This window comes from Rhinolophus ferrumequinum, chromosome 11, assembly GCF_004115265.2.
Source record: "Rhinolophus ferrumequinum isolate MPI-CBG mRhiFer1 chromosome 11, mRhiFer1_v1.p, whole genome shotgun sequence".
Lineage (NCBI taxonomy): Eukaryota > Metazoa > Chordata > Mammalia > Chiroptera > Rhinolophidae > Rhinolophus > Rhinolophus ferrumequinum.
Window position 1 is genome coordinate 65,675,284 of NC_046294.1, and position 25,433 is coordinate 65,700,716.

Here is a 25,433-nt window from a genome sequence, read left to right on the forward strand (position 1 = left end):
GCCTCTCCCCTGCACCCCACATTCCACCAGTTTGCTTTTTGCCCATAAGCTATATTGGGCAGAGTTGTTTGGAATTCACTAAAATTTAGGGTCAGTATATTTGAAGGAGATCCTCAAATTTCAAAGGAGCATCTACCGTGTTTCCCCGAAAATAAGACCTAGCCAGACAATCAGCTCTAATGCGCCTTTTGGAGCAAAAATTATTATACGACCTGGTCTTGTTTTACTATAATACAAGACCGGGTCTTACATAATATAAGACCGGGTCTTATATTAGTTTTTGTTCCAAAAGACACATTAGAGCTGATTGTCCGGCTGGGTCTTATTTTCGGGGAAACACAGTATGAAACGAGACTCAATAAGGGCTGTTGTTGTACCATTTGGGATGGTTGGACTTGAATCAGGTGAAAGGAGCAAACACTAAGGATGCACCCTCACTTTATAGTCTGTCCCACGTTTCCTTGGGATGGTTCTTCTTCTTTAATGAGGAAGAGAAGGCCCATTGGGGTGGAGAGGGCATACTTTATAAGCCATTCACAGGCTCTCGTGCTCGTTACTCAAGCACAGAAGAACCGCTAGCAGCACGCTCAGATGTTGCCTCCGGGACTGGGAGAGAGAGCAGTGCCAGGCGTGCAAGATTCTTCCACTGGGGGCCACAGCACATTCACACCTAGAGAGATCCGCGGACTCATGTGGAAAACGACCGTTTTGAGATCATGTTCTTGTGCTCAAATGTTGTTTATGCATGTCTGTGCTGTGAGGGAAAACCACCCACGGTATTCCATGCTAGTGAGCCTCCGGGAGTGCGACTAGACATTTGAGCTGTGCATTGTGTGGTAAAGCTCCAGAGTCATGACGGAGAGGTGGAGGAGGTTGCAGCCTCCAGTTCAGCCCTTGCCCTGTACGGGTGAGAACAGTGAAGCTCTTAGAAACATTTCTTGGTATTTGCATAATTGCAATGTGTTTATTTTCAGCTTTTTTGTTTTGTGAGGTAATAAGTAAATCACCTCTCGGTCCTGAGGAAGAGAACAAACCATCGTGAAGTTACAGAGGGATTTGGCTTTTTTTGCTAACTTTGGTTTGAGGCATAGCTGTCAGTGATACCCTGGGAATTGTCACTCGTGTGGTTTATTAACGGGGAGAACACTGCACAGGGGGGCAGGACGCCCACATTCAAGGCTTCTCCCGCTATCGCTGACTACAGACGTGTGATTCTGCAAACGCCTTTCTCGGTGTCACTTCATTCAGACATTTCTGAAACGGAAATTATAATTCTTGGCTGATTACAACCAGGGAACCAGACCCTATTCCACTGGCCGAGCACACGAAAGCCCCAATAGCAATGTAAACGTTTTACTTTGGAAGCATGACACGGGGGGCCTTTATGTGTCATTGTTGTCTCAGCTCCTATTGACTTATCAGATTAGATGCATATTTGGGAACCTGAGCCCTAAGAGGACGAATAGGCCTGGAATGTAAACTCAGAAGTAGGGGGGAATGAACAGATCTGAGTGTAAGACCCCTGTCGTGCGTACAGGAGCGGGATGGTGGGGGCATGAGTAGAACCAGCCAGCCCAGACACCATCAGTCACTCACACTACGCTAGCCCAGCCTTGTTTGTCATCCTTTGTGCGAGAGGAAACGTCTCTTGCCCTCAGAGAATAGTCCTGTGGGATTTACCTAGCCCTGCTCTCTTCCTCAGCCCTATTTGGAGTCCTGTATGGAAGGGAAGGGAAGGGAAGGGAAGGGAAAGGAAGGAAGGAAGAAAGGAAGGAAGGAGAGAAGAAAAAAAGGGGTCCCTGTCCAGCACTCCTTCCTTCCCCCCTTCTTTACTTCCACATGTATTTATTGAGCATCTAATAATTCTATGCGAACTACCTTCCCCCTTACTGACCACTCCTTCCCACAGTCCTGAGAAAAATCAGGGTTTTAGCTCCAATCTTAATGTTCTTTTCAAAGAAAACCTCTATAATTTCAACATTGCTTTTCCATTGATAGAAAGAGAGAAAAGGAAAATGAATTTTTGAGAAAGGTCAAAATTCTGAGCTCTTGTCTAGATGCTAAATGGCTGCGTGTGAATTGGTAAAAGTGAGCATCTCCAGCCGTTAGTTTTATATCTTTTCGGCCACTAATGCATACTTGACGGTTATGAGCAATGATTTTTAAACAAAGAAAATGATTTTTGTATGCCAACTGACTTTGCCATCTTGGTGTGTTTGGGCACCACTGATCATTCTTTGAGAGGTTGGACCTATTTTTTATGGCTTAGAAACGTTGTACACATTTCAATGCAATGTAATATATATATTTTTTAGAGTCTTGTGTTTTTACTTTCTAAGTTGTTTTCGTCTAATTGTGCCTGCTGTCCTTACGTGGCAGTATAAACATGACATTTTACACTTGGTGTGGGCTCTGAAACGGAAATTATAATTCTTGGCTGGTGACAACCAGGGAACCAGACGCCATTCCACTGGCCGAGCACACGAAAGCCCCAGTAGCAATGTAAACGTTACTTTTATATTGTAGAAGTAAATTGGTGGGAAACGTTTCTCCAGCCATAACTCCTACGTTAATGATTTTCTGTGCACTGTAGGGTACATTTATAATTTTGCCAGTATGTTTAAAGCATTTTGCTTGTTTTCTACATTGTTTGGCTTTATGATTTATTTTTAGCTGTGTTTGGCACTTAAGCCACATTTTCTCGTGTGCCCACTGGACTGGTTTATTTTATCTATGAGCATCTTTGCCGAGGCCTTCTTCCCAAAAACACAGGAAACTGCAGGAGAGTAGAGTGACGTTGGAGGCATGGACACTGGAGTCATAAATATCTGGATTTGAATCCATTTCCACCTTCATTAATTGGGTATTCTTGCAAACTCACCTAACCTGTTTGTTCATCTGCAAAATGAGAATAATAATACCTTTGCACAAGTTCCTGTGAGAACTAAGTGAGATACTATGTGTAATGTGCTTTACCCAGTTCCCCAGCGCGAAGGAAGTGCTCATTCCTTGATAGCTGTCGTTAAAAGAGATGAAAGAAGGGGCTCTTTTTTTGCTGTCTTTGAATGTTCTAGAAAGAGCTGTAAGATTTTAAGTATAAGTGTAACATTGGAATAAGACGTTAAAAGAGATGAGACATATTTGGCTGGATCATTTCGTCTTAATTTAGTATTCACTGATCAGAGATATTTTTCTGCCTTTCAGTCTACGATATACTCACACTACACCAGCCCAGCCTTGTTTGTCATCCTTCGTGCAAGAGGAAATGTCTCTTGCGCTTAGACAGCACAGTTATCTTATTTCATTTACCAATCATCGTTAATTAGGAGTGATTAAATTGCCAAAACCAGTGGCAGGAATAGTTCTCTTTGACCAGTTGCTTTCCATCAAACACTTGCTACCAGCTATCTGTGTCTGTCTCTCCCTAACTCCACCTCCTGGACTCGATTTTCCAAGGACAGGGGGTGTGTCTTCTTCACCTCTCTGCCCTGCTAGCCAGTATGGCCATCACCCTGAGCAGCCCTGAATCCTAGGCAAGGGCCAGTAAAACAGGAAGTGAGCTAGAATGCGGACGTGAAGGAAGATTTCAGCTCGAGTCTCTCTGTCCAAGAGGACCAGTGTCAAGTGTTTACTGAGTCTCCATTTTACTGTAAAATACTGAAATAGCTACTACATGAGTGAGAAATAGAAGGAAAACTTTAACTCCGAGTGAAAAAGGCAAGAAGGATTAAGTAAGTGAAAGAGTACCAGCATGGCGACCCTAACACATGCAATTAACAAATGCAATGGTAGCATCCACGTGTCAGTAGGTGTATATATTCATAGCATGCCACCGAGCTCAGTATGCAATGTCGTTCGTAGAAGGGGCAGGGAGTTTTTATTTTGGATTTTATTTTGTTTTTCTTAGATACTGTCTTAATTCTGTCGAGTCTGAGGGAGAGAGATGGCCAGGACTTCTTAAGAGAGGGAAAGCGGGTGAAGGAGATGCAGAGATATTTGTAGTGTGGTGCTCTGGGATGCCCCCCGTGTGCGTCATTCTCTGTGTGTGTCCTGTGTTTCCAGGGACACCACGATCATCAACCACTCGAGGAACGGCAGCTACGGCGAGAGCTCGCTGGAGGCCCACATCTGGCAGGAGGAGGAGGAGGTGGTGCAGGCCACGAAGAGGTGTCAGGACATGGAGTACACGTAAGGGACAGCCTCGTGCGCAGCTCCACGCCGGCCCCTCACCTCAGTGACCAACATTTGCGCTCCCTCTCCAGCCCTTTCCCGTTTTGGACAGCTAATAGGCTCAGCGAATTCCTATTGTCCAGGTTGTGAAAAGAACTCACACCTGTTTTCTGATTCTCGTTTTTGGCCTTCACAGGGGAAACTTACCTTCTCCCAGAAAACCACCTTTGAGTTTTTTTTCTCAGAAAATAGGGAAATTGATTTTGGGGGAAAGCTCAGCCTGTGTAAGGTGTCAGAGTTCCTGTGCTTCCTGCTGCTCTCCAGTCCCCACAGCCAGGGATCCTAGACCTTCTAAGCTGGTCCCTGAGCGCACCGTGGTCCAGAAGGGCCCTGCTGGGCGGCCACAATCATTCTAACTGTATGTCCTCAGGTTCCCGGGACGTCCCAGAATCTCCTGAGAGTCCAGAGAAGGTACACCCTTTTGATCTACTACAAAAGATCCGTCTTATACAATTTGCAGATTATAAATGTTTGAAGACTTAACTGCGTTTCACTCTCCATCCCGATTTATCATTCAAATCCCTGGGGCAGCCTAAGAGAAGCATTTCCAGTTTTTCTAGCCAAATGGCTTCCGGTTGTGACTGTTTTGCTGTGTTTGTTCGACAGCATTAAAAATCTCCATGCCAAAATCATAGAGAAGGACGCCATGATTAAGGTCCTGCAGCAACGATCCCGTAAAGATGCCGGGAAGACGGACTCCTTGAGCCTGCGACCAGCCCGCTCCGTCCCGTCCATTGCCGCGGCCACCGGGACACACTCTCGCCAGACCTCTCTCACCAGCAGCCAGTTAGCTGAGGAGAAGAAGGAAGAGAGGACCTGGAAGGGGAGCATAGGTGAGCCGCACACCTCCTTCAGGCCAGGGTCTGGAAAGCAAGAGGTGCACAAACTTGAGAGGCCACCTCATCTGGTAGAAAGAATCCTGACACTTTTGAGATATCTGGCTCATGGGACACAGAAATGTCACTAACTAGCTCCAGGTCTCAGTTTACTCATCTGTGAAATGGGGTGGATAATCAATCATACTTTGATGTGGAAATTACATGAAGTGTGTGGAAGCCAAGGCTATACCACCAGAGTGACTATTAGGCATGGGTTGACTCACATAATTATCGTTATTGTTGAAAGTTGAGGTAAAGGTAACCGTTACAACATAAAATGTTCTAATGGGAAAAGCCTAGAGATGTCAGACCTCTGAACTTGGCTGTGCCCCAGACCAGTTGTAAGACTGCTGCACCTCTGCTTCTGTGGCCAGAAAAGCAGGGTAATGTCTGCCTTGTTATCTCATGGGGCCGTGGTGAGGGCAAAAGGAGATAATGAGGAGAAAGCACTTTGGAAGAAGCATGCTCGAGCATTGGAGCTTTCTGTAAAACAGAGGAGAACACCGAGCCTGTCTCATTGGACGGCTTGGTGGTGATGATGGTTCTTGTTGTATTGTTGTTGCACAGGCAGAATTTTGAGGAGAATTCTGCAGATGTGGTCTTAGCCACGAATGGCGAGGCCCGGCTGGTTGGTGGGGCTGGCTGAGTCTGGAGAGGAAGCAGGCAGCGCCACCCGGCACGCAGGCAGCATTCCCAGACACACGTCCTCCACTTTCTTCCCCTGCACTCTGACAACTCCAGGGGTTTCGCCCTCCTTTGATGCATTTCTCCGGGTCAGAGTGTGTTTTGTTTATCTGCGGAGCCGAGAGCCAGTTTTTGTCAGCACAGAACCCCAGAGGAGCCTGGCTGCTTTGTGCCAAAGGGGATAAGAGCTTCCAGTATGAACCTGACAGAGTTGGGGGGATCAAAGACACCCAGCCAGAATCTCTGTTTGAACTCCCTCCACGGGTCGCTTCAGCAGCCCCTGCCCTACAAGGAAATACACTTCAAAGAGGACATGTGTGGACAGCAGCTGGGATCATCAAAGACCCTGCCACGGACACTTAGCTCCCCACCCGTTAGAGAGCCTGGGAGGCGATGCTCAGACAGGCCTGATAAAGGAGGCTGAGATGTGCTCGGACCCGTTGGTGACATCCAGCCAGGCAGGCATTTCTCTGGTGTCTATGCCTCTATCTTCCCAGCATTCACATGTCTACACCAGGCCTGGGAGCTTGAAGACCTAGTGTGTAGGTAGAATTGCTGTGTTCTCGATGCTGGTATTCCTCCCATTTTTGTCACTGTAATTGGTATCCACGTATGACAAAAACAGGGGCCCTCTGAGGGGCCCGGCAGAGGCACATAGTCACAGGCCACTTCACAGTTCCCAGAATGTTTCCAATCTCTTGCCTGATGGCTCTGGAAGGAGGTAGAGGTGACAGTGTCTACATTCCTGGTGGCTCAGGGGCTCCCAGGTGAGATGACAGGCTAGTTAGTGACTTAGTTCCAGAAGAATATCCTTGTCAGACTGTGGAGTTTTGACAGGCAGCTGAGGAGGTGGGAAGAACACAGGCTGGACTTAAAGTCAGGCACACCTGGGTTTGAATCTCATTTCTGCTACTTCTTAGATGTTAATTTCTCTGAGCTTCCATTTCCCTTTCTGTAAAACAGCGGAGAACACCGAGCCTGTCTCATTGGACGGCTGGGAAATATAAAGTGAGATGATGTGTGTGAAGCACCAGCCGAAGACCCTGGCTACTCAAAGTGCGGTCCATGGACCAATAGGGGCATCGCCTGGGAGATTGTTAGAGAAGCAGAGTCTCAGGCCCCACCCACTGAATCGAATTGTCCATTGAACAGTGTATCCAAGTAACGGACAGGCACCTTGCATTTGAAAAGCGCTGCTGTAGACAAACTGAAATGCTCTGTGTTCAGTTATGAATGGGCACCTTGAAACAGCCCTGTTGAGGATGCTTTATGAATTGCTGGCGAGGTAAGATACATGACCAAGTAGCTGGTTGTGCTCACCACATTGTCTATAGGCTGGTGTTGTGGCGTGTTCTGAATGTGTGCCGAATTTCCCTATTTAAAAATAAAGTTGTTCTCCTGTCCAGCTTTGTTGGAAGACGTTGAGGAAAAGGACAGCACGGTCCATCATGCGAGCCTTTCTCTAGCCAGCACGCCCTCACCTCCAACAGCCTCTCTACTCTCGGGGTGAGGGTGAAGACGTCGCTAAGTGGCCCTTTCCAGGAGCCCAGCTGGCTTCCTGCTTCTTGAGGACATGGCTCTTCCCTGCAGGCGTCTCTTTTAGGGAATAACGTGCATGGCTCAGTGTTCTGACCTGGAAGCATGCTTGTTTTTGAACCCGGGCCTGCGGGAGACTATCCAATATCAAGAGTGGGGTGGAATTGTGGGCCGTTCAGAAACACAGCAGGCCAGTGGGACCATGTCTAGGACCAGGGACACCTTCAGTTCTTCATAAGCACACACCACTGCTCAAGGCTAGCCCTCCCAGACCACACTGGGGAAAGCAAGCATCAACTCTAGAAAGCCTTGCAGACATGCCCGCAACCCCTCAACACTGGCTAGTGGGCACCTCTTACCATCCTGAGAATAATTTTATCCTACTATTTACCCTATTTTAACCAGTTTACTTGACAGCTGCTCCTCCCCTCAAAAAAGATAAACAAAGTATAAATTTTTAGGGAGGGGACAAGGTCTTTCTTTTTTGTGTTTTAACTGTCCTCAGTGCTTCTCAGTTAATCCGCCACATAGTAAGTGCTCATAAATGCATTTGGTGAATGACTCAGGGAATGAATGAAACAATCCTCAGTCAAGAAGGAAATGATCTTCCACACGAGGGTGTGTTGTTTTGTTTTTAAAGCATGGCGTTGAAAAAAGCTGTGTTTCTGCCCTAGGGTTGCTGCTGGGGAAGGAGCACCTTGAACACGCGTCCACCCCCGTGCTCCCCACCCCGTCTGCGGCAGCACTGTCCCCCACATCGGCCAGCAGCGCTCACGCCAAGACAAGCAGCAGGGACAGCAGCACCCAGACGGACAAGGGCGCTGAACTCTTCTGGCCCAGCATGGCCTCCCTGCCCAGCCGCGGCAGGCTGAGCGGGACCCCGTCCAACAGCCCAGTCCTGAAACACCCAGCGGCCAAAGGGACTGCAGAGAAACTGGGTGAGAGGTTCCCACCTCCCTTCACAGTGTGGAAAACCGTAGAGTTCTCTGGCCTGAGAGAGGGAGCCCGTAGTTGAGCAGCGCAGGGAGCAGGGGCCCCAGTTAGCTCTCAATTGATGGGTTTTCTTGTCTTTTATGATGATGGTGACCCTCAATGCACTTAGGCTATGTGGGGTCTTATGGGAATAAAATGTATGTAGACACTCCTCACCTCCTGATTTATTACTATTTAAAAGAGTATACAACTTGGCCTTTGATGATATGCTTTGTGAGTAGCCCTTACCCAGAAGGGGTGGAAATAGGCGCTCCAAGGGATGTTGAGGGCTAGGACCAGGCACCAGGTACATCGGAGTCATAGACAGTGGCCTTCAAGGTGCTTACTCGGCAAGGATTCGGGGATGGGAGGGCCTCCGGACTGAAGGAGAAGGCAGAGGAGGGGATCTTGTGGCACAGCACGTAGGCCAGTACTAATGAGTCACTTTAAAACATTTAAGAGATGACAGCTTGGGAGGAGTGAGCGGTTGATAAGTCCAGAAGCATCCAGGGGAAAGAAGAGATTTGGCTTTGTCCTGGGGACCAATCTCACTCATGGGGATAGCCCTCTTCAGGAATTCTTCTGAAGGGCTGAGGGCTAGGGGGGGCATACATTACCTATGTCCTCCAAGGGAGTTCTTTATGTTCATCCAACAAAACAGACAAGTAAATACCGCATTGTCATTTTATTGAGATTTAATTCCTAAAACTCACTTTTCCAAGGAAAGCAGGGAACATAGGTATAGTACCTGGCTCCACCATGGGCCGGTTTATGTGGTCTTTCCAACATACAGAGGTGGTGGGTGGTGGTATTGGAAATGGTTCCATTTTAGAGAGAACTGGTAAGACCCACGCCCCTCCTGAGGAGCTGGCTGCTGATATTACCCTCCTGTTTGGCAGAGAGCTCTCCTGGCCACGGGAAGACACCTGACCACAAAGGCCGAGTTAGCTGCTTGCTCCACAAGCCCGAGTTCCCTGATGGAGAGATGATGGAAGTTCTCATCTAACGCTGGCATCCCTGCTGAATCTTGTAACGGGACATTGACAAGCAAACAAGGAACGTGGCAAAGAGGGAGAAGAAAGATCAAGAAGGTTGTGGATGGAAAATCAAGAATGACTTGAACTGATAAAGATTTCACATTAGTAAGAACACGTTTTATAAATGTTTTTTTTTAAAAAAAAAAATCAGGAGACCTACATTAGTGAAGATGAAGAGAAGGTTTTGGATTTTTATTGCATACGGTGTCAGAGAGATGATGCATGTAGGTTCGGAAACAAACAAGAAATAGGAAATGGAATTTTTCATTGTACAGAAAATGTATCTCGTGGGGAGGGTCTGTGTATACCCGTTCTCTGGTTATAAACAGATAAATCCGAACATGGATCTTCCTTGGAATACCCCCATTCTCCTTGCCTCTTAGCATCTTTTGTTTAAGAAGAACCTCCTAGAAATCTTGGAGAGCCCATTTGGGCATAATGTGCCATCCATGGGGTGTCCTGTGAAAGGGTGTGGGTGTGACAACGAGAAGAAATATCCAGGGGTGACGAGGAATGTAAAACACGGTCCTCATCTAATTACCTGCTTGATTTGGATTTTCAGAAGATTATGGGCCTTCTTAGCTTTTGTGGATTCAGCAGTATGTTCTAAACGGGATGCGGGCACTGTGATTTGCTACTCAGCCTCCCTAACTTCCCGGACTTCATTTCTGTCTCTGCTTCATTCTCTTTAACTTTATTCTTTTTTTCCTTCTTTTTTTTTTTTTCCTTTTTAAATAAGATGTGGCAGTATAGGTCTGGGATTTATTACAGCAGTATCTGAACTATCACCATTCCTGCTGTGTTTAATAGTGACCAGTGGGACAAAGCCAAAGGCTGGCTCCCTGACTGCTTCCTCTACCCTTAAGTAGTTGGGCTGCAGCTGTTAATCGCATTCTGCCTGTGAACCAGGTAAGCTTTGACCAGGCGGAAGATCCATGGTCCGTGTGACGTCTTGCATTACGATCATAGATACTCACAGCCCTGGCTTTTTTCTCTCTCACGTCAGCTCTCTTGCACGGAGCTTGGTATTTCCACTCCATTGCTCTGTTGGGATAAGACTTTCAGGATGACACTCCAGGAAACAAATGACACTTGACTTGGTGGCCTCCAGAATCTCAGCAGGCACCTTGTACACATTCTAGTATTTGTAGCTCACGAGCTTGTGCCCCCCTCTCCTCACCTTCTCGCGCTCCTCGGGTCACTGTTGAGGAGCACACAGATACCCGTGACTGACAGTGCGTGGGTGTTAACACATCAGTTTTTCTCCGTCATGAACTTGCTTTGTAACCCCAACAGGCCAGTATATGGATAGTGTGGTCAGGTTTTTCTAGGTTTCAGTTTGGGTCGAGTTGTCCAAAGTAAGATGGCAATACCACGTCAAAGAGCTCGGAGTGAGTGAGCTGTGGGCCCCTTATCACTGTGTGTGACAGTTCATTTCTAACTCCTCAGAAGACGCTTTCTTTACAGATCTAGGAGGTGCTGGATCAGAGCAGAGGAGTTGACCAGGCTGTCGATTGTTCTGGCGGGATCCTGATACCTTTCTCCCTCCGGGTCAGCTGGATGAGTGTCATTCCACGCATGCTTAGTTAAGGGAAAGGGGACAGGGCGGGGGTTGGGAGAAGCACTGGGTCTGAGATTTTCTCAAGTCCCACTCCAGTGAAGCCCCAGACACAACACTGCTCGGGAAATTTGGCTTGGGTAGCTTATTTGAACGTTGGTCTTTGGAGTGTAATCTGGGTGGAGTTACAGCCTCCCCAAACTGAGGAGATAGAAGGATGACAGAGGTGACAGCTAGAGAAGGGGAGGGAGGAAACCAGTGGCTTTGCTCAGAAGGATCTCAGAGCCATCCAGTGTGACAGAGGAAGCAGGAACAGACTCTTCCCAGGCTCTGCTCTGTGCTGGGCACTGAGCGCTATGCTTCATGCTTGTCACCTCCTTCAGTCCCCGGGTCAGCGTCACTGAGTATTGTGTAGCCTGGGAAACTGGAGGGGCTGCAGGGTGCGAGGAGCTTGCTGAATGCACTGGGGTGTGGGAGCGAGCCCCGAGGCCCCGTTAATGAAGAAATGGATCGTGTAGGTGCAGGGGTAGAGGGGTTCCCTTCACTTTTTATGGGTGGCGAGGTTCAATAGATGGCAACTGATTCTCTTACGGACAGTTTGACCCCCGATTAGTGTTAGGCATTTACCAGGAAGTGAAAAAAAGTTTCTAGAACCAGGAGGGCAAGTCACCTCTGCCAGCCTGCTTGCCCATGTCTGGGCCACCAAACTTGGGCTGTCTCCCCTAGAAGAGGGAGAGAGCGAGAGCCACAGCCCGGTTTCCCCCGGACCTCATCTTTGAGCTCCGGCACACCTCATTGGCACGCTCCGACACAAGGCTGGCACGCTGTCCTCGGTCCCCTGAATTGCCAGGCATGTTCATTGTTAGAATGCAAGCACACACACCACCACGTTTTGGTTGTGCTGTGATCTTTGTCAATCTTGTTTTCTTTCTTCTAAGACTTTTCTATACGAAAAGGGGTCTATAGCTTTAAGAAGTCTTCTTTATGGGAGATTTCCTGCCGTGCCAGAGCCCCTGACACTTTTCATCTTCATAGCTTTCTCGAAGCCTTGCTTGCATGTAGGAGAAAGGGATTGCCAATACTGAGCATCCACTCTGTGTTCTGGGCAGTTTACAATATATTATCTCATTTGCTTTTCACAAAAACAGTAGTAGCTCTATTTTTTTAGTGCTGACCGTATGCAAGCACTGTGATAAATACCTTTTAAGGAGTCCTCAAGCCACCTGGGAGCCAGGGCAAGTTTTTTATCCTTATTTCACTAGAGGAAACTGGGGCTTGGGGAGATTAAATCCCTTCCCAAAGCCTCTCAACCAGGAGTAGCTGGGATCTGAACCAAGGGTTTGGATCCCAAAGGGCTGTGCCTTTGTCACAGGCTGGACGCCCTCTGGTGTGGGAATACTAACTGTCTATGGGTGCCACGTCGTGGTCTGCCCTATCCCGTCTCTGATATGTGCGCGTGCACACGCACAGCTGCCCTGCTCTCGGTAGCTAAGAAATAGGACTAAAGCCCAGAACTCCGAGATTTGCCCATAAACACCAGGCACAGATGGAGATCTTTGTATTCCATTTAAACGTCCATTTAAAACATACTGGCACATTGTCCAGAGGCCTAGACATCTTCAGAACTTCCCAGTGTTGTCTTAATGATGGAACTTGCAGGTGCTATCTTGGCGTGAAGGATAAAGGCTTTAGCTTTGTGAGAAGACAAGGCCAGAGTAATTCTGCTTCCTCCTTGAACGTGTTGTCTGGCAGCTTTATTATATGGACTAGGAGGCGTTGCTGGATTTGGCAACTAATTTCGGAGCATATACAGAATATTTCTTTGCTTAGCATTTTCTTCGCTCAGCTTTTCTTCTGCTTCCCAGAGGTCGGTAACCAATGGTGGTGTTGAGTTCAGCCTATTCTGAGCAGGTACACAGGACAGGGGTGCCATGTCCATCCCAGGACTCTAGGCAGAGAGTGGCGGGGGCCAGGGGTCCTTGTCTCTTCGGTCCTTCCAGGCTTGCTCTTTGGAGCTCGTGTGTGAATTGAACTGCACAGGGCTTGGGTTGGATATCAGGACAGTTGCTCCAAATGTGTTCTGAACCTGGAACAGAGAATTCATTTGTTCCGATACTCAGGGAAGAGGCTGTCGGGATGCCCCTCTGCAGAGAAGCCAGTCATCTGTCCCGGGTTTGCCTTCCGCCACCTGTATCCTCATGATGCAGTGGCTGAAGCACCTTTATGCTGAGTGCTGGCGGAATGGGAAAATTCTCCCTGTCCGGCACCTTCTGAGTCCTGCAGACTGATGTGAACACAGGCGTCAGACTGGGTTCCCAGAAGGAGCGAAGACTAGATTGGGGGTCTAAAAGGTTTTCGAGACGGGGGACTCACGCTTATGCTACGGAGAGCTATGCTGGGCAAAGAAGTGTATTTTCCAAAAGCAAAGTCCTGCTCCATGTCTGCATGGGCACCGGTGGGGCGTGTTATCTGTGTTCTCCGAGTGACCTTGCAGGCCTTACGGGCAGGGAAACCATGGTCACGGTAGGTGAGAGCCCACGGTTGTTCTTAAATGGTAGTGGTTTTGTGGAGCCAGAGAGCATCCAGCCCACAATTGGCTTCTTCATATCCCCAAACCTGAGGCAGCCGTGGTATACGCTTCATAAACGTTGGTTTTCTTTTCTCCTTTCTCGTTAATTAATCAGTGTGTTTAAAATATCTTCATTCAGTGTGAGGATTGTTTAATGGGTTTGCCTCTGACGTGTGGCTCCATGGGAGATGGGCAGAGTAATTAAGACATTACCAGAAGCTGATCAGCTGGGAACATGTGAAGGTCAGCATTTCAGTAAATGGATTTCTTCTGGAACCAATGAGCATTTTTTTTTCCTCCTTTTAAGTAGTATACCTTTTTCTCATTTAGTAATTTAATGGTATATAAATATGTGTATATGTAAGTGCATACCTGTGAGGTGTGACTATAGGGTTGTGTGTCGAGTTTCTTTTCTTAATATCCAGAAGATCCAAGTGTTTCATCTCACCCTACCTTCCTTAAATGGTGGCCCTTTGGGAGACTCTATATTGATCACGGCAGTGCTGCCCAGCTAGAAACATTTTGCCAACGACTCTATATTGGAATGACCTTCGTCCGGGACCTAGCACATTCCTTTGATTACCCTTAGAGATGAGAAATCTTCATCCTTTGAGAATGGAATTAAGTTTGGAAATAATCCCAAGTCATTCGCTCAGTTGGATAAGTAAAGATGTGTGATTAAGGTAAGTCACACCATTTTAGCTTTAAAAAACAAAAAAACAAAACAAAAAACACTAAGAGCCTCTCAAAGTGACCACTTCTAAGGAGGACATTTGTCACTAGTACATGTAACTTCTAGTGGATTCGTTTTTAAAAATCTTCTCTCACCATGCCTTGTATGTGTTCACATCTCTGCACACACACAGATGTAGGTGCATATTAGTTAGAGTAAACCTCCAGTTAGGTACCCTGTAAAGCCGTGTTATCTGTAGTGCATGTTATTGTCATGTTATGCTCTGACTGAGGTGTTTGTCATGAAACTTTTGCTTCTCTACAGCATTAAAATATCGTTCTCAATATAATGAAGTATAAATACGGCATTTTCTTGTATCAGCTCCCGAAGTTTTGCTGCCCAGTGGTGTGTTTACATGTGTTTTTGCCTAGGAGTCTGTTCCCATATAGACACCTGTAAGTATTTATTACAAAACAGAATGTAAGCAAATTTATCCACAGTGGTTTTCTCTGAATTAAGGTGTTTTTCCCTCTTGCGGAGGGACAGTGGAACCTCCTCCTCAACGAGGCACTTACAGAACCTGTGAAATTCTGTGACACAAGGGCACCTGCCCGTACCAACCTCAGCCAAAGCTAGAACAGCCCTCTGTGCCACCACACTATGGCCTGCTGTGTGTGTGTGCGTGTGTGCGTGTGCGTGTGTGTGTGTGTGTATTTGTGAGTGACGTGCTTGGTGGCAGTGTGCGGTGTGCTCTCCAGAGGACTCTGGTGTAACATTTTGGCATCTTCGTCTCGCTAGTCTGTACTGAAGGGGGGTGCACAGAGCTGCACAGCCAGGTGGGTCTGTGTACAGGGTGGGGAGAATCAAGAACACGGCGTAAGCCCCACAGCAAATATCGATACTGTTGGTCAGCCAAAGATTTCCCTATTCTTTGCTGCTTAAATGTGTGCCTTAATATTGTATATAATAAATGGATAAAAGAGCTCTTCCTTCCCTCACGTTTGCTCTTTTCTTTCCCAAAGAACTGACACACTGGGTGCTCACGAGATGTCTGTTGAACTTCGTTTCATTTTATTCGTCCCAGGCAGCCTCACTAGCAGTTTTGCTTCCAGAGGCATCCGGTCCCCCCTTTGTGGGCCTCGCTTACACCAACACACGCTCTTAATTTGGAGGAGATGAGTCATCCAGACCACTGGAATTCGTTGTCTACCCACTGCTGGCTCCCCCAGACAAGGAAAGAGGAAATGCAGGGAGGCTGGGCCCCGGGAGACGGTATCACTTTGATCTCATCTGAGTGTCCTCTTTTGGGGTTCCTGGGTTCAGAGCCTGCCAGTGACCACTGTCACTCAGGAAGTAACCCAATCATGCTGAGCCCAGAGTCAGACATGCACCCTAGGATGGGCAGGGGAGATGCAGCTGCCTCGTTAGTGTCTTAGGGTCACAGGAAAGGAGGGAGACTTTGGCATAAAGGGGTCATGTGGTCAACTGGTCAAATTCCGTGTGACTGAAGCAGCAGAACTGAAGAAACCCTGTGAGAGCCCCCAACGGAAGCCTTCTCCCAAGGAAAGTGACCTCCCAAGGGGAACTGTTGGGGAGGAGGAGGTGCCCTCTTTATTCTCTGGTCGTGCCTCTTTCAGCAGAAGCCTCCCTCCTCACGAAACCCCTGGACCTTGCATGGGGATAGCTTCCTAAGTGTGAGCTCAGGGAGAGACAGGGATGCCCCTCCAGTCCCCCAGGAATGGCTGGTGTGATTTACATGCATTACCTCCTTCAGTCTTCACAACAGCCTAGTCCCCGCTCCTTGAAAGATAAGGAAACTGAGGCTCATACAACTTTGGGCAAGTAACGTGCGAAAGATGGCAAAGCGGTGTTTGAAGCCAGTCTACCTGACGCGGAGCCCGTACACTTGCAGTGGGTGCTAGAGGCAACAGAGCTCAAGCTCCTATCTGCTTGGGTTTTTACCTATCCTGCCTTCTACACACAGGAATTATCTGCAGGGACCCCAAGATCTCTGCACGCATGCGGATGTGACTCGTGTGGCATAAAGGACAAATTGCAGCTCCCAAGCCCCCTCCCCCATCACCACTCCAGGAAGACAGCTGGAGGACCTCATTGCTTTTCGGCTCAGCTGAGGACCCTTCTGAGCTGGTGTCCACCTCTGCCATCTCCCTGTCCTGACCCAGTGCTTGCAGCTTACGTGAGGTGCCCCCAAGCTCTGGCCCTTCTCTTGCCTCCATGGGCACCAGAGGAGAGAAAGCCGCACCCTCAACAGTTCTGCGTAGTTTCTCCAAGGGGTAACCATCTGTGGTCGAATCCTGAAGGAATGATGGCCTCTGTCCTGAGGTCCTGGGCCGGGACCTCCATGAACTAAAGCAGGTAACTGCCTTTTAGATTGCTTAGGTTCTTCTTACCAGGAGTCAGGTTCCAAAGGAGAAACAGATCAGGAGCTCTGAAACTCCTTTCTTAAAAATAAGTTCTGTGCTGATGAAATGAAAGGTTTCTGTCATTAAAGAATGTTGCCGTTCTACTGTTTCTGTCCCCCTTGAATCAAGCACGACCATGTGTCTCTCCAATGTGCTTTTCTTACTGGCCCTATTCCTGACAGGCAGATATCGATACCATGTCCAGGCGAGCCTGCGCCCTCTCGACCAGTCTGTCGGCCTCAAAACTTCCTGTATGGGGCCCGGAAGGAGGCCCTTCCCATCTGGTGTGGGTTTCTGTCAAAGGGAGGCTTTTCCCAAGGTCTTGGTATGAATATAGAGACTACAGGGCTCACAGCCTACATTGTCCGTAATTTGGAGTAAAATAATGTGTCTCAGTCTTACGGCTAGAAACTGAAAACACTTAACTTTGCATCCGGATTGGTTTCACCCCTTGACTGTTGGAGGGAGAGAGGACCTAGCATTTATTGAATTGATTTTGGAAGAGTACTTTCCCTTAACAACCCCTGAGGTGGGTGTTTCCATAAATCTTCACCTCTGAGTTTCAGATGAGGAAACAGGCTCGTGAGAAATGCAGTGACACGGGCTCTACTGTCCAACCCAGACCTACTCATTGCTAAGTCTTCATTTTCTCCACATACTCTATTGTGGCCTTTGACTTTCTGTCTTTGTTTTTAATGGCTTGTCTGCTTGTTTGTAATAGTTCTAAAGAGAATTGATCGGCAAATGGATAACTGAAAAAGAAATCACTTGTAAGGCTCTTTTTGGAAATGTGGTGTTTCCAGAAGAAGGCCTGTATTGGTCGGACAGACTGGCTCAAAGCCTCTGGTCCATGTGTAAGATACAGACTTAATGTAGAGAGGCTTGACTGTTCATTATCACCGGGATCACCTGGTGGGAGCCAGGGAGAGGGACCCAAAGGCAGACACTCACAGGGTCCGCTCTCAGGGTGGGGTCTTGCTCTTATTTTTCCTCAGATATATTCTGAAACCACAGCACTCGTTGTTCAGAGATGCTGAGGGTAAAACGGAAGGGCCTTTGTTTTTCGATCAAATGAGGTCCTTGATTGTACCCAACGGACCTCTATATGTGGGGTTCACAGTCACTTAAAACTTATATGGCCCCAGTCCAAACCTGGTGTCGTCCCTACCACACTCACTGCTCTGCTGGCTGTCCCATCCTATGCTGGTCACCTCTCCTAGGAACCCAAGTCATCTTGGGCTCCTGCCTCCCTCTTCCTCTTGGCTAGTCATTCACCTGTTCCTGTCCTCTCCACCTTCCCACGCTGTTTCCACCCTCACAGCTGCATATCTCACTTGGACAGTTGCAGTAGCCTCCTGCCTCCCATCTTACTCCACTCCATCCTTGACACGGACACCAGAGAAACAAGAGTAATAACTGACATTTATTTATTGTCACTGTGCACCCTACACTCCTGTGATCCTCTTGTATAAGGACATTGAATTCGTGCAATCACTCTGAGGCCAGCAATATTAGCATATCCCCATTTGACTGATGGAGAAACTGAGAGGCAGAGAAGTCTCTTCCTCAAGATTCTAGAGCTTGTGAGTGGCAGGGCTGGGATCCAAACCCAGGCAGACTGGCCCCAGAGACTCTAGGCCACCCTGTCCCCCTTACTAAAGCTTGTCTGATCACATCACCCCACCCCTGAGGGAAACGACAACAAAAATCATAGCTTCCTGTGGCCTCCAGGATAAAGTTCAAACTGCTAATAAGACACTCATGTGTCTGGCCTTGGCCCTTTCTCCAGCTGGTTTCTCTCCACTTCTCATTCCACCCCTGCTCTGAAGTCTCTCTGGCACCACCACTGTGCCCTGAATCTGCTCCGTGGGTTTCAGTTTCGGCTCCTGCCCACCTGGTCCCTTGTCTGGGAGTGCCCTCTTGTCTGTCTCTCCAAGTCCTGTGCATTCTTTAAGGTGAAGCTCAAAGGTCACTTTTCTCAGGGAGTCTTTCCAGATCACCAGGGTCAAAATTAATTGCCTGTCTTCCATTATTAGCTGAACCACCTTGAGAAAGTTGCCTAACTCTGAACTTCTCATTTGTAAGATGCCATGTCTATTTCTTCATGAATGTGAACCAGGCACCCAGTACTTTGCATGACATGCCGTGAGTGCTGGAGTATTTGATGACTGAACGAGTCAACCCTAAGGATTTAAAGGGAGAAGAGTTATAATGTGCCTGCGCATAGTAGGCCGTCCACCAATGACAGCCCTGAGCGTCATAGCATCTTCCAGCCCATGCCTCCTGTGACAGTGAATGACACACACGAGTGTCTGTCAGCTCATCTGTCTGGGGTAGGAACGCTATCTTGTATCCAGAGCAGATGCTCATTAAAATTGGAGCTAAATGTGAATTCTCCTAAATTGCTTATTGCCTGTTTAGTGATTGTTTTCAGGGACACTAAAGTTAAATCTTATTTAAAACTTATGCAAGTAATGCACGGGTGTGATAAAAACAAACACACGAGACAGAGTGTACAAAGAAGCCACACCCTCCTCTAAATCCCTAGCGGTAACCATTGTTAACAGTTGTATACAGCTAAATAGATATGTAGACATGTATGAAAGCATATTCATTTTTAAAAGAAGATCACGCTGTTTCACACAACTTGCTTTTTTCACTCAACAGTAGGTCCTCAGCAGATTTCTCTACCAGCATATATAGATCCATCATACTACTTCCTGCGGCTGTCCAGTGCTCCTGAGTATGGAAGAGGGGGAGTTTATTGAAATCCATCCTCCCAGCTGCCCCACAGTTTTCCCCAGCAGTTAAGGGATTGCTGAGAGTATGTGGAAGCTGGGGAGATACTCGTTTTTTCTGCTAAGAAAGAGAGCAAACTCTGCAACATATGTCGGGCGTGGCCTGATGCTGTCCCCCGTCTCCTCCAGTGCATCGTAACATTTCCAATTGCCTGTCCAAGCACAAATGAGTCATTAATGTCATGATGATGGAGTTCGGATCCCAAGGACTTGACAGTGCCGTGGCCCCAGCTGATGGCTCAGGCCCAGCCTGCCCTCCTTGTTTCCAGAAAACCTGTCAGCTCTCTAACTGAGGGGCTGATTGTCCATCCAACGTCCTAACCTTTGGCGTGGAGAAGAACCCATTTTCCTGGCATAATCCAACTCAGTGCTGGCCCCAGGCTGACTTTGTCCAGGATGTTGACGACGTTGATCCTTCCCGTGTCCTCAGCACTTTCATTTTGCAGAATGTCTATCAGATTTTTATAAATATTTAGCTTTAGGACTAGCCTGTAAACAGAAGCCCAGTTTGTGATTCACTTATCAGGTTATCACTAAAAATTCATCATGTTCCCAGCGCATTTCAGATCCTGGGGGAATTGCTCTGATGATTCCTGCCCTGAGGGGCTGAGGTGAACTGACCACCTACTGTGTGCCAAGATTTTACATCAGTTAATGCATTCGGTCCTCAGGACATCAAGTACAGAGAGATTCAGAGAGGTTAAACAAACGACTCAAGGTCCACACTTACCCAAGTAAGTGGCGGGATGGTGTTTGAGCCTAGGCTTGGGTGACTTAAAAGTCAGGATTTTCCCCACTATGTCATGCAGCCTCCATGTTTAAATCTAACTGAGGTCACAACACAAGCACAATTTACTCCTTGCTCGTCCTTGTTGGGGCATGTACACCAAGGTCCTTGGACAGATCCGTTAAGACCCTGCTACCCTCAGCGTTTGGACAGAATTTGGCCGAATGGTGCCCAGCCATGTGCTGCAGATCCAACTCCAAGGTAGCTATGTGGACAACCCGCCCCGGTGCCAGCGTCTGCCTGTCTAGGGACTCCACCATTGTTTGCATGTGGCAGTCTCATAGTTGGGACAGTTTTAGAGAGCTCAGACTAAAGCCTTTCCCCCTTCTGCTATCTCTAAGAGCTCCCTGCCCTCCCCTGCTCCCCTCCCCCCAAGCAGGCGCCATCTACTGTCGTGTCCCAGCCTTTCCAGAAGCACCACTGACTGACAGGGACCCCACACAGGAGCCAGTGGAGTTTCCTGCCCTCCTCTCTTGCCGGTCTATTTACTTTCTCAGTATAATTTTACGTGGAAGAAAGGCAGTTGGAGGCAGTAACCATAGTATCTTTGTTCTTTAAAAAATTTTAAGTGTCAATAATTGAAAATGTTTTAATTTAAATTTTTTAGTTTAAATATTTAGATGTCAACAGATTAATATGATATAATATAATATAATAGATATAATATAGTTTATGTCTTGGTAAATAAAAACCCCCTTTCCCATTTCTTCCTTCTTTTGCTTCACACGCCTCTTCCCCACTTAATTCACAAACTCCGGCTTGGGCACGTGTCAGGTATGTACAACTGACGTACATTAGTCATAAACAACAGGGAATAACGGGCAAATGCAAAGGCAGCCACTGCTCAAGCCGTATGTGCCTCTCAGTCAAGACCATCCTAGTGTCCTGGAGGGGAAGATGAACGTCCACTCTGTTAGGGCTTCTGGTAGCGAACAAACAAAGGACACCACCACCCACATCTGTTTCAGTAAAGCAATACTGGCCATTCAATGAGTGGCCAATACACGTGAAATCTCTACTTAGCAACATCTCCACCTTGTGCATAATGCCTTTCTTCTAAAGAGCCTAAGTATGTCTTTCGTGCTATTAACATGGTCTAGAGATGGCTACCACGATTCCTTTTTACACAGCTGGGAGAAACCAAGACAGAAAACTGGAGCACTTTCTCAAGGTCACAGTGAAATGCCAGCAGAGCCAGATAAGAGCCAGGCCCTCCTGCATCCCTCTTAACACCTTCTGGGCAGAGTGCCCTGTATGCTGACGCTGTGTAGGCATCAGGCCTTTTCAGAGCCCTGCACCCTTCCTTGCCCAGGGATCAATACACTGAGAAATGATGGGTGTGGTGTGGATTAGTCGGGCAGTCACCGAAGAAGAGCCTTACGTCTGACTTGTCTAAAGAGCCAAGAGACTCTTCAAAGTCACTGTTCTGGGCAGAGGAGTCAGGATTTCTCCCAGTTGCAGAGCCAGGAGGGTTGGGCCCAGCATTATGAGATTTTAGCAGAAAAGGCTGGGGGACTCTTCCTTTGACAGCCTCAAAATCCTATGACCTTACAGCAGGGATGAGGTGAGAATGGCCATGGTGGCTGTATGGTGGATGAAAACAGACAGGGGGACCTTTTCCAGGGATGAGAGAGCTGATGGCAAATGCAGGTCCCTTTCATGTTTGAGATATAGTGTTGGAGAGATGACACTCACCACAGTGTTGTGGAGACCACTTGTAGCGGCTGGTTCTTCTCACTATGTTAAGAATGTACACAACATCACAAATAACTCATAATAGGCTTTGTCTCTTCAAGTGAAAATGGCAAGGTTCTAGAAGCGCATGAGGGACTGGAAATACTGCTGTTGCTGTGACCACTTTGGAAAATAAACTCTGCCACACTGGGTATATGCCAGATCCAGTATCCGAAATCACACACATTTTCTCATTTTATTCTCCACTCTCCCTATGAGGTAGGTATTATCCTGCCCATTTTACATATCAAACAATTGAGGAGATGTTAAGTGGTCTGCCTAAAAATCACGCACCCAGCAGTGATGGAGCCGGATTCCATGTGCAAGCCCAAGGCCTCTTTCCCTCTCCCTGCTGCCGCTTCAGCCATGGGAAGGAAAGCACGAAGACAGGTTAACTCAAAGGTCATTGTTCTGCTCTGGAATGCTGTCACCACTAAAAAGGGCAGGCAATTTATGAGCCAATTTATGAGCTGGATAAAAGGCCGAATCAACAGATCTTGTGGACCAATTGAATCCATGCGGTATCTGCATCATACTAGATGCTATATGACAAACATTTCTGTGGTCATCCATCATTGCAAAGCACTGCAAATACCAAAGAGTTAGACAATAGTTACCACTCACCAAATGCCAGGCTCTGTGCTAAGCACTTATGTGCATTAGCTAATTTAGTATTCACAAGAAACCTATAGACAGGTATTATTATTATTATTATTATTATTATTATTATTATTACTGTTAGGCTTGAAGGCATTAATTAATATTGTATAGAGAGGACCTTACCTCCGAGAGGTCCCCCATCTCCCCCCCATGAATCCTTTCGCCATCCAGTGACATAATAACATGAATAGATTAATTGATGGCCTCCCCTCTCGGTGACCATAGAGTCATACTGGTAGGAATGGAAACCAGCTCCTCTATTTACTAGCTGTGTGAGCTTGAGTCAGTCGCTTACCCTTTCAGTGCTTCAGTGCCCTCATCTACAGCATAAGGATACAGTCACTTTCTCCTAGAGGTTCCTAGCAGGAGTACAAGACAAGCCTGGACAGTGTTCCGTGCAGGCACAGAGAAAGCACTCGATGGCTGCCAGCTATTGTTATGAGCTGGAGGCTGGTGCCCAACGCTCCTTGGGATTGACTCGCAGACAGTGAGTTCTCACAGTCCAGAGATCTGTGCTCTTTTCTGCCCATAGCCAGGAAGCTACTTGATTATACTTGTCTTGCTGGGATGGAGGTCAGTTCATCTGCCCAGCCACATGCAAGGCATAAACCAACCAATGAAATGGGAGTGAGGTTGGGGTGCAGGGGGAGGAATTTGCAGTCTCATGGATGCTGGAAAGTGCAGAGAGCTGGCCCCAAACCCAGGGGTGACCCTGATCAGGGCCTACACAGCTGTGTCCCAGTGAGGACAGGAGGCCCTGGATTTGGGCTTACATGCTTCTGGTTAGCCCAGGACCCACAACAAGGAAGAAGGAGCCACCTGTAATTGTCAGCATCATTCTTAGACAAACCCACTTCTGCTTTAAGGAGAAAAGAAGGGAGTTCTATGGTTGTACACAGGGAGACACAACATAGGAGGGACCTGCCTTAGACTTTGAATTAGATCTTTTTTTTTTTTTTTTTTTTTACCAGCCCGTCTCCAGAGTCTTCTGTCACATGGAGAAGTGTCCTGGGTGGGTTATCATCCTGCTGCTACTGATAAAACTACATGGAGAGGCTTCTCCTTAGACCAGCAGACAAATGACTGCAAGGAATCAGCCCACAACCAGACTGGAGGGCCAGAGTTGCCCAAAAGGGCTTTATAGGCTGCATAAAATCTCCCGTGGCTACTTTTGGAAGAATGAAGAAGAGCCAAGACTCCAAAGCTTCCAGACAGCCCTGCTGTTAGACTTATGCGCTGTGGGGGACACCCACTGTTCCATAGCCTAGAGAGCCCAGCACCACCCCCACCCCTCTTCTAGGACACTAGCCACATGGTTAGATGGGAGCTGCTATCCATATACAGGCCACACAATGCCTTTCTGCTCCCGACAGGCCCAGGCCGGTTCTTTCATGGCTCCTCCTCCTCACCTCACATGACACAGACATTTGTGTTGGACTAGTCAGTCACAAAGTCCCCCCGACGCCGGCATTCTGCATTCCTTCCATGCAGACCTTTTCAGTTTGCTCCAGGCTGCACTCCTGCTCTGGTGGTAGAGCTGAGTGGGGTCAGGTGGGCAGGTGCCAGCATTATGGAAGCAGGGCTGAGAAAGAATTGAGCTGAGAGGAGCAATGGGGAACATCCTGGCTGAGCTCCTGCCCATGTTTTTTGTTTTGTTTTTTAAGATTTTTATTAAAAACCTAAAGATAACATACAAATTATATCAATTTCAGGGGTACACCATAGTTGTTCAACATTTATAGACCTAAAGAAGTGATCACCATGATAAGTCCAGCAGCCATCTGACACCGTACCATGCTAGCACGATATTATTGACTATATTCCCCATGCTGTACATCATTACATCCCCATGACTTAGTTGTTTTATACCTGGAAATTTGAACCGCTTATTCCCCTTCACCTTTTCCCCCTCTTTTTTAATTCTTCAATTACAGTTAACATTCAATATTATTTTGTATTAATTTCAGGTGTACAGCATATGGCTGGACAATTGTGTAATTTAAGAAGTGATCCCCTGACTAGTCCAGTACCCACGCACCTGGCACTATGCATAGCTATTGCCATACCATTGCCTATATTCCCTGTGCTTTACTTGACATCCCCATGACTATTTTGTAACTATTAATTTGTGCTTCTTAATCCCTTCACTTTTTTCGCCCTGTCCCATAACCCCCATCCCATCTTTCACGCTGATAAATCTAGTACCCATCTGACACCATAGTTATTACAGTATTATTGACAATATCCCTTATACTATACCCTACATCCCCATGACGACTGTAACAACCAATTTATACTTCTTAAACCCTTCCTCATTTTCACCCAACCTCTCAACACCCCTCCTATCTGGCAACTATCAAAAGATTCTCCGTATCTATGAGTGTGTTTCTGTATTATTTGTGTGTTTATTTTGTTCTTTGGATTCCACATAAAAGCAAAATCACATTGCATCTGTTTTTCTCTGTCTGACATACTTAACTCAGCACAATACCCTCCAGGTCCATCCACGCCACTGCAGATGGCAAGAACCCATTCCTACCCATGGCAGAGCAATATTCCACCATATATACACATATACATGCTTCCTACTCTTTATCCATTCGTCCATCGTAGGACACGCAGGCTGCCTCCACACCTGGGCCATTGTAAACAATGCTACAATAAACATATGGATGCACATGTCCCCTCAAAGTAGCATTTTGGGTTTCTTCAGATAAATACCCAGAAGTGGGATTACTGGGTCCTTCTTTGTCTCTTGTTATAGCCTTTGTTTTAAAGTCTATTTTGTCTGGTATAAATATTGTTACCACAGATTTTTTTTATTTCTTTCCATTTCCATTTTCATTTTCATGACAATCTTTTTCCATAACTTTACTTTCTGTATGTGTCTTCAA

General features: G+C 47.2%; 1 protein-coding gene across 5 annotated transcripts in view; it reads left to right on the forward strand.

Moving 5' to 3' along the window:
- AMOTL1 (angiomotin like 1) overlaps positions 1–9,685 on the forward strand; it is a 150,938-nt gene extending 141,253 nt beyond the window's left edge. For all 5 annotated transcript variants that reach the window (XM_033120024.1, XM_033120026.1, XM_033120027.1 and 2 more), the window contains 4 exons: positions 4,063–4,188; positions 4,837–5,063; positions 8,003–8,266; positions 9,200–9,685. In XM_033120024.1, the coding sequence (XP_032975915.1) occupies positions 4,063–4,188; positions 4,837–5,063; positions 8,003–8,266; positions 9,200–9,306 (724 nt within the window). In that variant the 3' untranslated portion in view covers positions 9,307–9,685. The remainder of the gene's footprint in view (positions 1–4,062; positions 4,189–4,836; positions 5,064–8,002; positions 8,267–9,199) is intronic.
- The last annotated feature ends 15,748 nt before the right edge of the window (positions 9,686–25,433 follow it).